The 15,224-nt window shown below is 53.1% G+C and overlaps 1 protein-coding gene across 1 annotated transcript in view; it reads right to left on the reverse strand.

Annotated features, from left to right (window-relative positions):
- Positions 1 to 201: 201 nt before the first annotated feature.
- Sox13 (SRY-box transcription factor 13) overlaps positions 202 to 15,224 on the reverse strand; it is a 29,546-nt gene continuing 14,523 nt past the window's right edge. The window contains 14 exon segments of the mRNA XM_051147412.1: positions 202 to 478; positions 1,038 to 1,254; positions 2,014 to 2,157; positions 2,496 to 2,592; positions 2,729 to 2,838; positions 3,405 to 3,567; positions 3,739 to 3,821; positions 5,028 to 5,115; positions 5,117 to 5,143; positions 5,840 to 5,908; positions 6,352 to 6,524; positions 7,272 to 7,358; positions 7,446 to 7,557; positions 9,623 to 9,824. Of these exon segments, the coding sequence (XP_051003369.1) occupies positions 202 to 478; positions 1,038 to 1,254; positions 2,014 to 2,157; positions 2,496 to 2,592; positions 2,729 to 2,838; positions 3,405 to 3,567; positions 3,739 to 3,821; positions 5,028 to 5,115; positions 5,117 to 5,143; positions 5,840 to 5,908; positions 6,352 to 6,524; positions 7,272 to 7,358; positions 7,446 to 7,557; positions 9,623 to 9,824 (1,849 nt within the window).

A 15,224-nucleotide genomic window follows, 5' to 3' on the forward strand; every position in this document is an offset into this window, starting at 1 on the left:
AGTTCCTCAGAAGGTGTGGTGAAGAGGAGGACCCCCATCTTGGGAGTGTATCTACAAGTGCGCAGCATCACCCATCACCTGGCACACCTGCCAAGTCCAAGTACCAACATAGTTCAGGAAGGCTGGCTGTGCCTGTCAGGCTGGGAACAAGGTCTTTCGCCCTGGAGTGGTGACAGGCCAAGGTGATAGCAAGCTGGGGAATCAGTCCGTGAGTACCACCAATTCCCCGTCACTCTTCTCTTCACCCTCTGAGTCCTCGTCCTCGCTGTACCGGTACATCTCTCCATCAGCCACTGAGTGCCTGTCATCTGTGCCCTCCCCTTCCTCCCGGAGGCTGCAGGTATTGATGATGACAGGCATGTTGGGGTCCAGGCCCTGGGGGTCATAGTGTTCGACCAGTGGTTGGGGCAGGGGCATGCCTGCTGCCCGAGGGAACAGGATATCTGAGGAGCTCACCTGTGCCTGGCCAGCCTGCGGGCTGAGAGGCGGAGAAAAGATGCAATTACAGATGTACCCAGGAGCCCTCCCAGCCCCGCCTCACTAGCCGGTCTCCAGGCCTCACAAGTCAGCATGCCAATCCCAGTCCCGGCTGGGTAACCAGCATACCCTGGCCCCAGCATACCCTGGCTTCCTGATGGCCAAATTCATTGTCAGCTATAGCTGGAAAATCCAGAGCCGTGGGTGTATTCTTGGAAGGTGGCACATGAATATTATTTCACTGTAGTGTCATTGTCTATAGCATTCTACTAATATTGCTTGCCATAGTTAAATAACGAACCTCCCTATGGGATGAATACCTGTAGCGCATCTGAATTTGCTAGCGTTTCTCAGGCAGCGGGTGCCCCCACAGTCACACACACGTTCTCCAGCAGGAATCACGCACAGGCACAAGACACACAACCCTTCACGCAGATGCCCCGCTGGCAGCCACACAAGCCCCGCCCGCCCGCCCCCACGCAAAGACCAGCCGCCACACACGAACCCAGTCTCTCACAGCAGCCACAGCTGCCTCTGGCCACCAGGGAGGGCCTGCTCACGGGATGGCGTAGCTCTGGCGAGCACCCTGGCGCCGTGTCCTCATCAGGGCCTTGTACTCGCCCACACGCAGCCGGCGGCCCTCCACAACGCAGGTACGCTTAGGTCTTGGCTTGTACTTGTAGTCCGGGTATTTCTCCAGGTGCTGCCGGCTCAGACGGGCCTGCTCCTCATAGTACGGCTGCTTCTCCTGGTTGCTCATGGACTTCCAGCGAGAGCCTGATTCAACCCCAGGCAAGGACTCAGGGCCAGACTCTCAGAGGTGCCCAACCCCACCCCCACCCCCAAGTCCCAGGTCCTAGATAGAAGGCCTGATAGGATCCTGGTCCTCAATTGGGTTAAGCAAGTGATACAGGCATAAGCATTCAGTAAGGGCCCGGGCTAGTGTGGATGGATGCTCCCTGGATGCTAGGCAAGAAGATGGGTGAAGCCGGCAGCAACAGGTAGTCAGCGCCACCCTCACGCCAAACAACTCAGCCACCCCTGAGGTCTCTGTGCTGAGGGCATTCACAAAAGAGCAGCCACTCCAGGCCACCCAGTATTTGGTGTCAGCCTGAGGTACAGCTCAGTGGTAGAGCACCTGCCCAGCATGTGCCAGGGTCCAGGCGACATGGCCAGCGTGGCAAAGCTGAAACGGAACCCTGGTATTCCAGACAGGAAACCCTGCGCTGCTACTCCTCAGTACTGATGGTCCAGGATACCGATCTCCCTTTACTGCCGTAGCACAAGCTAGGAGGCACTGGGGACATGAGGGCGGTAAAGGACACATGAAGTCGTGAGGGGAGGAGCAAGCAGAAGAGTCCTCCACTGGTACAAGGTCCTAGGATCCAGCTGCTCAGCACATCTCAACTGCTACACCCTGTGAGGTTCTACCAGGGTTGAATAAGGCAAGCCTGGCTCCTGGGACCCAGGTCCTAGTAAAGGATGTCCCCTAGACTCGGCCCCAGGAGCTGTGGAGGGCCCGCCTCCTGACCTTACCAAGGATTTTGCTGATGCTGGAATTATGCATGTCTGGGAAGGCTTGGAGAATTTTCCTCCGCTCATCCTTGGCCCACACCATGAAGGCGTTCATGGGTCTCTTGATGTGGCTGCTGTTCCGAGACTCAGAGAAATGGCGGGACCCTGGAGAACAGGTAGGTAGGTAGGGTGAGGCAGGCAACTGCTCTGGGGATGGCAGACATCCCTTGCATGGCCACTAGGAGGCACTGAAGAAGCTCACACAGCTCAGGACTAGCCAGGCAGGAAGTAGAAAGACAAGGAGGAAAGCAAAGGTCAGCAGTAAGCAGAGACACCCCCTCCCCCGAGCCAGAGCACATACCCACCCCCACCCGACTCCCCATAAAGACACCAGGGACCGATGGAGAGGCATGCTAGAAAGGCCGAGAGGGGAGGGAGAGAGGTGGTTAGAGACAGACACAGCCCTAGAGGAATTAAGGGGTGCCCAGGGCCAGAGCCCTCACCATCCATGTCACAGTTCAGCATGGCTTCCTCCAGGGGGTGCACACAGCTCTCTTCCAACCGTTCCTTGGCTGGGGATGAGTCCAGGCTGATGAGGTCCTGCAGGTGACAGCGACAACTTGTAATGTTGGAACTTCCTGTTTCACCTTGTCATCTTATATCACCCGTTCCTGCCCTCTAGTGTGTGTGGAGAGGGAGGGGGCGGGGAAGATATGGGGGAGGGAAGGGGATATACCTTTCGGAATGGGGTATTGGGGGAGTTTTCCAAGGCCCCGCTGTGGCTGTGTAGCAGTTGCCGAGCGTCCTGGATAGCTTTGGTGACAGCGTCCCCTTCACCAAGGAAGCCTGTTGGAGAGGGAGCGAAGTGAAGGGCAGGGGACCTGAGGCCTTCATCCTAGGGTCTCTCTGTGTAGCCTTGGCTGGCCTGGACTCGCTTTGTAGACCAGGCTGGCCTCAAACTCATAGCGATCCGCCTGCTTCTGCCTCCCGAGTGCTGGGATTAAAGGCGTGCGCCACCATGTCGGGCTCGACCTACACTTCCTACATTTCCTGCCATGTCACTCCTAGGAGCTCCTTGTGGTGGCATTCTCGGCCCTGCCCGTTCCCACACCTCCTCGCGGGGACCTGCTGCTGCTGGGAATGAAACAGACTCCCACATCTGCAGCTCCGCGGCCTGACCCTGCGCTGTCTAATCTGATCCTGGAGGACAAATGGGGGCATGGAAGGAGGCCTCGGAGCAACCCTGGTTCATCCCTGGCTTTGAGAAAGCAGAGGCTGGGGTGGAGCAATTTAGAATGATTTAAAACCCCAAACTGGAACTGAGAAAGGGAAGGGACGTGCCCAACGTGGCATCTGACTCAACCATCTTCTAAAGTGAGAGCAGATTAAAAACAAAAACAAAAAAACCTTACCCAGAGGCAGGCTTGGGGGGCTGGACTGCAGGTCCCTTGTGGGAGCCCCGTGGCTGGAGGGGCGAGGCCCACCACTGTTCATCTTCAGGCTGGGGGATGTGGAGGTGTTGGGCAGCTCAGGCACCTTGGGCTTGGCTGTGAGGTTTAGTGGTTGGGGTGGCTCCTGACAGAAAGACAGAGAGTGAGAGACACCGGAGGAGGAACCTCGCCTCCATCTCAGGACAAACTGGACTGGAGGAGAAAGTGAGCCTGACACACATGCCCAAAGCAGACAGGACAGTGGCTCAGCAAGGGAGGAAGCCCCAGGCGGCAGTGTGGGTTAGGGGGGGTGTACCTGGAGGGGGTGGTGGGTGGCCACTCCAGGCCTCTTCACCACAGGGGCAGGGGGGCTGTGCAGCAGCTGCAATGGGTACTCCACTGTGGAAAGAAGAGCAGCAAGGGGCAAGCCCCAGATGAGCAGAGAACAGCAGGCACCTGAGTGACAGGTCCCAGCACCCTCCCCATGGTGCATGCAAGAGAGGGCACACTAAGGTCTTGTACCTACTGTGTGTAGGAGGCAAAACTCCTGTGTTGGGAGGAACGCCTGCCTCACGCGCTTATCTCCTATGTTAAAGCATGTGGTATGTAAGAGGTGCTCAAAGCGTCAACCTCATTATGCAGGTCTATTAGTCAGGGTTCCCGACACATCACCACAGGTAAGGAAACAGACCCTGTAAACTCAGTGGGCTGCCCACAAAGCCATTCAACGGCAACACCGGGATTTGAACCCAGGTCTAGACTCCACAACCTATCTTTGCCCTATACAGTTCTCTCTCCTCTCTACCTTAACTCACTAGGCTTAGAAATCAAGGAGGTGCGACAGTTCAGGAGAGATAAGCCTGTGTACAAACCACTAGCCGCACAGCAGGTAGCCATTAGGGCCCACAGGAGGTTGTGTCAGGGCACTTTGTCCCAGCTAGGGTGGAAATGGGGCAGTGAGGGACGAGGCTGTAATGATGATGAACCCAGCTGGCAGGCAAGGTGGGCTCTTTGGCTGGGAGCTTGTTGTACTCTAAGCCATGGGCTTGTGGAACACGGAGGGGAGATCAGGAGGAGTCTTCATTGCTACCCATCCTGTTGGGGCAGTTACGGGCAGCATGTCAGCCCTGTCCCAACTCTGTCTGTTGGCACTGTCACCAGAACTCACTGGGATCATCCCATCAGGCACCTTCATTCCCATCGCCCACAACCAGAGACAACACGCTCACTGCGCAAATGTTCCAGCCCACCTACCTCCTGGACCCCACGCTCCGATCCTCAGCAGCATCCTACATCCCTGCCTCTCTCACACTGTCTTTGCAACCTCCTTTCCCTGAGCCTCCTATCCCACCCAGTTCCAGTTTCTCCCTCACTTTCCTACCTACCTCAGGGAGCCCCACCCCCACCCCACTTTTCTCTAGCCTTCGCTCTCCTGAGACTCTCTGTGCTTTGCAGTGCGCACAGAGTCCTCCCAGCCAGGTTCGGAAGGGACTTACTCACCCACCGGACAAACCCCAAACTGTGGAAAGGCCACAGAGCAAACTAATGGATGAAGAGAGGCTCTGGGCTTCTCCTCTATGGTGGTCCTCCCCCACCCCCACTCACCTGGTTTGCATGGAATGGGTTGAATAGGCAAAGCCAGCTGGGAGTCAGGGGTGACAGGCAAAGGCTGATGACTTGGGGGAAAGGCTGGGGATCATGACATAAGGCATGTTAACCTGCTGAAGGCAACGAAACCCACTGTAAGTCCCTGGGGACCTGAAGAGCTCAGCTGGGCTGAGCCCAGGACCTGGGGTGGGGTGGGTCCACACAGGGCATAAGAGTAGGGACAATGTTCTAAAGGCTCCATCCAACCCCACATCACATCTGTGAACCCACCTCCTTGCCCTTGAGTCTCAGTGGGGGCAGAAGTTAAGACATCCTGGGTCACCCCTTAAAAATGGGACATCAGTTGAGTGGAGAGTGAGATCTGACTCTCACACGAACTCTGGTACCCCTTTTCTGACCATGTCCCCCAGATGGGGAGACCTGGTGGCACTCAGAGGAAGGATAGCTAGTTACCAAGAAGAGACTTGATATACTGAGAGCATATATAGGGGGAGGAGGTCTCCCTCGGTCACGGACATAGGGGAGGGGAGAAGGGGAGAAATGGGAGGGAGGGAAGAATGGGAGGAAACAGGGGAAGGGCTAACAATCGAGATGTAATATGAATAAATTAATAAAAAAAGATTAAAAAAAAATAAAATTGTATGAAAAAAAAATGGGACATCAGAATCGGAGGGGACTGGAGCAAAAGTATGGCCTCTTCATCAAGTGGGGGGGGGCAGGCAGGGGGTAGAGGGTTGTTCCGCAGCCCCCTTTCCTGATGGCTCCTCCCTGGGCTGGGGTCACCTGGGCCTGGCCCTTCCCATCCTCACCTGGATCTGTTGCTGGAGGAGGTTGATCTTGTGCTGCTGCTGAATCAGCTGCTGCTGCTGCTTGGCGATCTGGTGAGGCACGGAGTGGACAAGGGGATTGTCATGGACCGCCCTGGACCCCCTCCCATGCTTGGCCCAGCCTAGCCCTGACTTCCCCAGGAGGCCAAGGAGAGAGGAAGGGAGCAGAGCAGAGCGCCAGGGGACAGAGGAGGACATAGCAGAGCGCCAGGGGACAGAGGAGGACACAGCAGAGCACCAGGGGACAGAGGAGGACACAGCAGAGCACCAGGGGACAGAGGAGGACACAGCAGAGCACCAGGGAACAGAGGACGACACAGCGGAGTGCCAGGGGAGCAGAGCACCAGGTGACAGAGGAGGACACAGCAGAGCACCAGGGGAGCAGAGCACCAGGGGACACAGCAGCAGAGCACCAGTTCTCAGAACCTGGTCTCCTCTTATGGGTGGTCACTCTTCCCCACAGAGGACTCGGAAGCCCCAGCCCCGGCCAGCACCTGCTCCTGCTGCTGCCGGGCCAGCTCCATCTGTTGCTGCTGCTTCTCGAACAGCATGGCAGCCATGTTCTTCTGCTCGGAGTGGGCCGTAAGGAGCTGGTCCCGCAGGGCGGACAGCTGATGGATCATGACCAGAAGCTGCAGCTCCTTCTCCGCCAGACTCTCTTGGGTCCCTGCTTGCAGTGAAATGCCCGCCGCCATGAGAGTTTTTGTTAGTTCGCCTGTCTATCTACCCAGCCACCCATTTGATGGCGGACTGCTCCATCCTAGGACTCTGCCAGCTCAGTCTCCAACTTCTTTTATACTTTAGGGGATTTTTTTTTTTTTTTAACTCTGTTGATTGGTACAGTCACTTCACCGCGCTAGTGTGAAATATTGTCTGTCTAGTACCTGGAAGTGTCCCTGCCTTACATCCCAACCTGGCTGTCTGACGTGGCAGCTTATTCCTAAGGCTTAACTAGGGACCATTTATACCCAAGATGGGAAGCTCAGGCTCCCAGCTGGCAAATGGGGCAGGGGGAAGGGGGGAAGGAGAGCATGAGCATGGACTTAAAGCTCCCACTGTGGGTGTGCTCATCAACACTGAGAAAATGACTACTCTTTGGTAAGCCACAGCTCTCAGTATGGTCCTGGAAGGCAAGCCTTCAACTACCAACAGTGAGAAGACCTAAGGTACCGAATGAGAGCCTAAGATCCATCCCATGGGATCTGCTTCCAGGCAGGCCTCTCCAACGTGGGAATGTGCCAGACAGAGACATCCAGGTACGGCATGGTAATAACTCTCAGAACCAGGTGGGAGGCAAGGCACAGGACAGGTGTACGGGGCACTGCTCTCTATCTACCTAGAATGCGTGACTAGACCGGAAGGGAAAGGCACTGAGATGCCCTCCCTCCCCTGCTCTCTGCACCAGGGCCCGCACCTTTGACATCCTTGGTTTCCACAGAGCTTCTTCCCAGAATCCTCTCCTTCCAGTCACTGGACAACAGCTTCTCAATGGCTGGCACAACTGGAAGGTGGCAAGGTAGGCACAGGGTGAGGACCCACCAGACAGATACCAGCCCAGACCTCACCTCTGACCAGACAGGTGTCCTACCTTCCTGTAAATTGCGGTTGAAGTCCAGGCGCTCCTGGCTTCCCGAAGCGGCCTCAGAAGCTGCTGGTCTCTTGGGGTCTGGGGACCCACTGCTCTCTGGTGAGGCACAGTCCTGCAAGACACTCTGAATTATCACTGCCACTCTCCCCAAGAAAGGGAGCACATAGTAGAAAGGGCTGAGTAAATACCACAAGTGTCCTTTCTGGGGGACCCTGAGACTTTATGGGCCCAACCAATAGCTGTTCGTTCTCCCATTCCCAAGCCCTGCTCAGATTACCTGATAGATCATACATTGAAACGAACAGAGACTTGGGGACAAGACAGACCTGGCTTGGTGCCTCACGGTGGGCTGGATCTCACAGAGCCCCTGACAGCTCTCTCAAAGTCAAAACTGTCTCTGGGATCCATGGACTAAGTGAGGGGGCCAATGATGGGTTTGGAATGATCATGGGAGCATACGTCTGTGTTTGTCTGTGACCATGCTTACAGAAAAGAAAGGTTTAATTGGGAAGGGAAGACTCATTCTGAATGGAGGGTCCTGGACTGTTTTGCACACGCATGCACGCGCGCGCACACACATACACACACACGGACTACAGACACACCATGGCCAGCTGCCTCAAGTTCCTGGCCGCCATACCTTCCACCACGTATATCTTTGTACTGTGAGCCAAAACAAAGCCTTCTTTAGGTTGCTTCCTTTAAGTTGTCTGGACAGTTTGTCCCAGCACTAGAAAAGTAACTCATGCAGAACACGCCCTCAGTTAGTCATTGTTGCGAGCCCATGTGCTCCTCCAGCCAGGCTACTTGCTTACAGCCACCACTGTGGCCTCTCTAAGTGGTCCCTGGGGCTGGAGCAATGCCTTAGCAGTTGAAAGTTCTGGCAGGGGACCAGAGTTCTGTTCCCAGCACCCACATCCAGCTCCAGAGGATCCAATACCCTCTTCTGGCCTCTGAGGGCAACTGCACTCAGGAGCATATACTCCTAGACAGAGAGACGGATGGACGGACGGACGGGGACGGGGAGACACACACACACACACACACACACACACATACACACACACACACACACACACACACACGGAGCTGAAGAGATAGCTCAGTGATTAAGAGCATTTGTTGCTCTTGCAGAGAATCGAGGTTCAGTTCCCCATACCCACAAGCCGGCTCACAACCACTCCAGTCCTCTTCTGACCTCAGTGGCACCAGGCATGCAGGTGGTGCACTTATACACACTCAGGCAAACAACTCACATACATACATACATACATACATACATACATACATACATCTGAAAAAATATAAGTAAATAAATTGGCGGCGGCGGCGGCAGCGGCAGCATTATTTCATGTCCCATCTAACCCCCAAGCCTCCCGGTGCCTAAGCCCCACTCCTCTAGGACGTGTTCCCTGACCGTCCCCACTCTTCCAAACTGAGTTCCTCCTTAGAGTCATCAAATAAAATTTCCTGTATGGAAACAGAAGACCTGCAGAATCCCTGCCACCTATTTCAGTCCCCTCTCCTCTGTCTGTGACTGTGTGCATGTGTTCCCATGTGATTGTGAGCACATGTGTGTGTATGTGCATGTGTGCACCTATGTGTGTGTGTGTGTGTCTGTGTAGGCCCATACGTGACAAGCACCTGTCATTTTATTTACTAAGCAGGTCTCTCACTGATCCCAGGACTCCCATTCTCTGCCTCCAGGCAGCAGCCACACTTTCTTGGCTTTGACAAAGGTTCTAGAACAAGCTTCCATCCTCAGGCTTGTGCAGCCGCCCTTACCTGCCAAGTCATGTCTCCAGCCCTAGCTCCAGTCTTAAGGGAATTACAGTGTGTGAGCAGCAATTTTACCCCATCTTAAAGACTGACTTGGGGTGACTGTCTCCCCACCTAGTCATCAGGTACAAGGACTGTCCCCTCTGAGAAACAGTCATTCAGGTAGGGAAGGAAGGAGCCAGCCCCTGTCCTGCTCTGACAGGTGACTCAGCTTCTGGCCCTGACCAGGGTGGCTTCTCCCCTCTGCTCACCTGGGACCCATCCTGTTCTTGCAGAGACCATTGCTGTATGCAGGCCTTGTGGAAAGGGTGGATTGGTATCAGGCGTGAAGCCATGAAGGCAAAATGGGGTTGGTGACCCTGGGGTGTGGGTGGGGGTCCCTAAAAAGTGCTAGGCACCTGAGGAGGAGCTTGTGCGTTGGCAGCATCCTTGGGAGCCAGGACTGGGGCTCCAGGCTGGAGGGGCTCCACTGCAGTGGCTGTGCCTTGGGGGGCCTCGTGGCAAGGGTCTTTCTTCTCTTCAGACTTGACGGTGCAGTTCACCATGGTGCTGGCACTGTCCGGGGCCGGCTGCACAGAGACGGGGCTCCTCATGGACATCCTGCAGGAAGAGGGAGGGACACAGGACACTGAATGAATGAGGTCCATGGCCCAGTTATAAATAAGCCCACCTTGTCCACCAGGAGGTGTCCTCCATCTTTTGTTTCCCCAACCCAAGCACCTCCTGGCACCTCTCAAAGTTACTGTTAGAAACTGTTAGTAATATATGCCTACTTTAGAACCTGATTTCTTATTTTTTTAATTTTTAAAATCCATCTAGGGATCCGACCCTCTGACATTTACCGGCTCCTTTTTTTTTTCCAGTGCCAGGACCTTGCACATGCTAGGTGAACACAGCTGTGTTGCACCCCCAACTCACTCCTGGCTTCTTGCAGTGTTGTTTCTAGTGAGATAATGGGCTCACCGGAAGACAGCCAGAGAGGGTTAACTGGCTGCCCAAGAGAACTAAACATTTTATATGTGTAAACATACAAACTGGAACTAGTTAGTATGGCTTAAAATCTAGAATCAGCACTGTAAGAGTCTGAATTTGTAGGCTGGTCGGTGGTGGCGGACGCCTTTAATCCTAGCACTTGAGAGGCAGAGGCAGAAGCAGAGGCAGGCAGATCTCCGTGAGTTCGAGGCCAGTCTGGTCTACATAGAGAGTTCCAGGACAGCCAGAGCTACACAGTGAGATCTGTCCCCAACAACCATCCACCCCCCGTAAAAAAAACAAAAACAAAAACACTTTGGACTTGAACTTCCAGTGCAATGACCAACTTGGCTAGAATTGGCAGGAGCCCTCTCACAGACGGTATAACTTGCCTTAGTTCCCAACCTGACCAAAAAAAAAAAAAAAAAAAAAGCCAAGAACCAACTCCCCAGTACATGACGTTTATTCTTTTTCAAGGCCTTGAGAATCAAGCCTAGGACCCCACACAAGCTAAGCATCTGTTCTACCATGAAGCTACAGCCAATTCCTTATTCTTCTCACTGTAGGGACAAGTCAAAGAGAAATGTTTCTTATATTTACATGTGTCTGTAAGTCACGTACCCAATGCACGTTGTAAAACACAAATGAACGGCATTCAGAGAAATACGTTCTGCTCTCAAGCTGGGGTCCTCAGTGGGATCTCTCCCTGCTGGCACTGATAATTGTAGTGCCAGGCTTGGGGATTGCATGAGGATTTTTAAAAGAATATATTTACTCTTAAATTTTAATTCCATGTATGTGCATGCCAAGAGAGGCCACAGGAGGGCATTGGATCTCCTCAAGATGGAGAAGTTAACGTGGTCATGGGCCACCAGATGTGGGTACTGGGAAGAGATCTCTAGTCCCCTGCAGGGCAGCTAAGCTGTCTTGCCAGCCCCTTGACTGTATTTTTCCTCCAAAACTACATTTTTAACTATTAACTTATTTTTATGTGTATGAGTATTTTGACTGTGTGTGTGTGTGTATACATATATGTATACACACATGTACCATATTTATGCCAGGTGCACTCAGAGCCCAGAACAGGGCACTGGATCCCTTTGAACTGGTGTTACAGATAATTGTGAGGTGCCATGTGGGTGCTAGAAACTGAATCCAGGTCCTCTGCACAAGGACTTTTAACCATGGAGCCATCTCACCAGTCCCCCATCCCTTGGGTTTTTACAGTTGTTTGTTTTCCAAGACAGGGTTTCATGAGAGCCCAGGCTAGTACTGAACTCACTCTGTAGCCGAGGATAGGCTTGAAGTCAAGTGCTAGGACCATGGGCCTGTGCCACCATACCCCATTTGCTATATGCTTGGTAGACTCTCCTGTGAAGCTGCCTCCTCTCTCGCCATAGGGCCGCCCAGCACCACTAGAGGGTGAGCATGTGCAGAACTTTATAGAGTAGTTTCCAGGGTCCTGTCAGTCAGGAGCCCAGAGCATCAGCTGCCCACCATCCCCAGTCCCCAGGCAAGCACTCAGTGGACTCAGGGTTCTGGTAGCACACAAGGGTCTGGCCTCTTGCAAAAGCCTTGGGAGGTGGGACCTCCATTAGAAGTGACTGGGTCAGGAGCTATCTGCCTTCACAAATGGATTAAGGTCATTACTGGGGGGCAGAGTGTTATTGGAAAAATTGAACCAATTCCCTTGTACTCCTGCTGTGGGGTAACACAGCTAGAAGGTGTTTGTCTTCCCAGCCTCTGCAATGGTAGAAAATACACTTACATGCACAGGGATTCAGTTTTCAGGGCAGGTGCAGGGCATCCCATCAGATGCAGTAACAGACCCTTAAACAGAAGAGGCAGTGTGCCACAGTGGTGCCACCTTATGGGACATACCCCCAGCAGATTCCTGTAGCCATCCTACTCTCCAGCTTAACCAAGCCATGGTCCCACACAAAAGCTATTGCATTTGCAGCTTCGGGTTGCAGCAAAAAACGACACAAAATCCTTTTCCTTTCTGGACGATTTCATGGTCCATGTCTTCTCACTAGGTTTTTATTAACTTTAGCAAAAAAATTTCCCTCAATGGAGAACTTTCACCTTTTATTGTATGTGCATGTATGTGTGCCTGAGTGAACTGTTTGTGTACACAGAGGACAGAGAAGGCATCAGATTCCCCTAAAATGGAGTCACAGGTTGTTGTGAGCAACCATGTGGGTGCTGGGAACCAAACCAGGGTCCTCAGCAAGAGGAGCAGGTAGGTGCTCTTAATTAATGAGCCATCCCTCCAGCCTCAACTTTCACCCTTCCAATCAGGCACTCGGATTCCAGTGTCACTGCACTTGCAGGGTGGGGACTCTGTTGCATGAACTAGGAGTAGACCAAACACAAATGCTGCAACAGGCTGACTGGACCCACAGGCTCTGTAGAGACATTGGAAAAAGCATGAGCCACAGCCCAGGAAGCCAAAGAGTTCCTTCTGCCACTGCAAATAGTGTGCCACTTATAAACATACAGCCATGGAGTGTAACTCACGGCGGAGAGAGCTTGTCTAGCATGTCTGGCGTTTTGGATTCCATCCCCAGCACCATATAAAACTGAGTGTACCAAAACAAACAAACAAACAAACAAACCAACAAACCAAAGAGCATGGTGCATGCCTTTAATTACAGCACTTGGGAAACAAAGGCAGGCAGATCTCGGAGTTTGATGCCAGCCTGGTCTACAGACCTAAACCAAAGCAACAACAACAACAAACTGGGTGTGGCGGTGCACACCTGTGGCCCCAGAGCTCAGGAGGTAGAAGTAGGAAGGTCACAAGCTCGAAGTCACCCTTGGCTATACAGCAGGTTAAGGCACAGCCCGGGCCCAATGAAACTCTGTCTCAAAACACCAAAACGAGGCCAGCAGACGCTGGGCACTTGCTGCCCAACGGTGCAAGCCTGGCTGCCAGAGCCTAATTCCTGGAACCTACAAAAGTGTGGAAGGTAAGAACCACTCCAGAAATGCCATCTGACTTCCATTCATGCTGGACACAAATACCTCCCTTTCCCTCTCACACACACAATAAACACATTTAAAGCAAAGCAAAGCAAAACAAACAAAAATTTTTATGAATTATTCACTTCTAAGGTTTGCCATCTAATACTTTCAGATCAGTTCTTAGCTTCTGCTTCAGTCAGCCTGTTTGTGATGTCACTGCTTATCTGCCACGGGGGCGTGGCCCTGCCCAGGGCCATATAAAAGGACAAACCCCTTACCCCTCTACACACACACACACACACACACACACACACACACACACTCTCTCTCTCTCTCTCTCTCTCTCTCTCTCTCTCTCTCTCTCTCTCTCTCCCTCCTTCCCTTTCTCTTACCCATCTTTCTCTTCCTCTCTTCTCACTCTGTCTCTGCCTCCTCCCTTTCTTCCCCACCCCCCCACCCATGCTCATTTAATAAACTCTACAACATAAAATCTGTTGCTTGGCATCTTATTATCTTATCACCTTATTTTCTTTTTATTAATCATAGCAACAGTGGAAACCTGAAACCATGTTAAGCGAGACTAAAAATAAGGGGACCAGTGCATTTGTACTTGACATCTGTCTAGCACAGAATACACTGCAGCCTATAGGTTACACAACCGCTCTGGTGCTGGGGACAGAATCATACAGCTGTGTATACAACACAATACATAAGGTGATTTAAGAATAGCTACAGGGCTGTTCTAATGGACTAAGACAAACGCGAACGGACTAGAGATCAGACCACAGCTGGCTCCCCCACCCACTTTCTGAGCTCGAGGTGCCTCAGGAACACAAGGATAGAGCAGCAGGGTGAGAGAAGGCTAGTTGACTCTAATTGGTCCCCCCGCCTCACCTGGATGAAGAGAAAAGAGCCCCCAGCCCAGTTTAGCCCAGGGGGTGCCTGGAGAACCTGCAGAGAAAGCAGGCAGCTCAGCTCATCCGGCTGGGGAGGGGCTAGGAGGCAGGCCCCACAGGGGGCAGGAGTGGGGGGTGGGGGTATTATCCTGGAGCTGAGGGCAGCAATTACATAACAAACAAACCGGGGCTCAAGCTGTGAATTAATCAAACCGCTGAAAATAAAACCTTCCTCTCAGGAACTTCAGACAAAAGAAATGAAAACAACCAGGCTGGCTGGAAAATAAAAGGCAGCGGTGCTGAAAGCTGGGACAAAAGGAAACCAGACAATAGGGTGTTGGACAAAAGCAATAAAGCCAGAGGAAGTGTGACAGGGGCACAATGAAGGCCTGTGGGCTTCTGATCCCTCTCAGCCACCTCATCCCACACCCGCTGGCTGCCACCAGGTCGCCTCCTCTGGCCAGACTTGGGTCCCAAGAGCTTTTCTTTTTCATTAGGCCCAGCCTCAGGGCTTCCAACTCCTACCTCAGTCCAAGTAGTTGCGGCCACCGCAGCCTGAGAGCAGATGAGATGAGGGCCCCCGAGGCCAAATGCTGCCCCATTGGCCATGGGGGAACCATCCATCCACCCCCCTGAGGGGGAGGCAGAAGAGTCCACTGCCTGTTCTGATTACCCAGAACCAGCCCCCTTGGCTACCTTTGGCTACAGAGCCCTCCCTGGGGATGCAGGCAGACTTGGTGGGGATGTGCCACATCAAACCCACCTAGGGTCCCAAAACTTAGGCACAGGCTCACTCGCTCGTTCATGACCAGTTATGGTCACAAACTGATGGATTAGGTTAGATGAAAACACTCTCTATCCACTCCCCCTTTTTAAAGATCTATTTTATTTTTAATTATATGTGTATCATATGTGTGTGCACATGCTGGAGGCCAGAGGCATCAGATGCCCCTGGAGCTGGAGCTGTAGGTGTTTGTTTTTGTTTTTTTGGTTTTTCAAGACAGGGTTTCTCTGTGTAGCCTTGGCCATCCTGGACTCACTTTATAGACCAGGCTGGCCTCGAACTCACAGCGATCTGCCTGCCTCTGCCTCCCGAGTGCTGGGATTAAAGGCGTGCGCCGCCATGACCGGCTCGCTGTAGGTGGTTTTAAGCCACCTGGTTGCT

The sequence above is a fragment of the Acomys russatus genome, chromosome 6, assembly GCF_903995435.1.
Source record: "Acomys russatus chromosome 6, mAcoRus1.1, whole genome shotgun sequence".
In the NCBI taxonomy this organism is placed as follows: domain Eukaryota; kingdom Metazoa; phylum Chordata; class Mammalia; order Rodentia; family Muridae; genus Acomys; species Acomys russatus.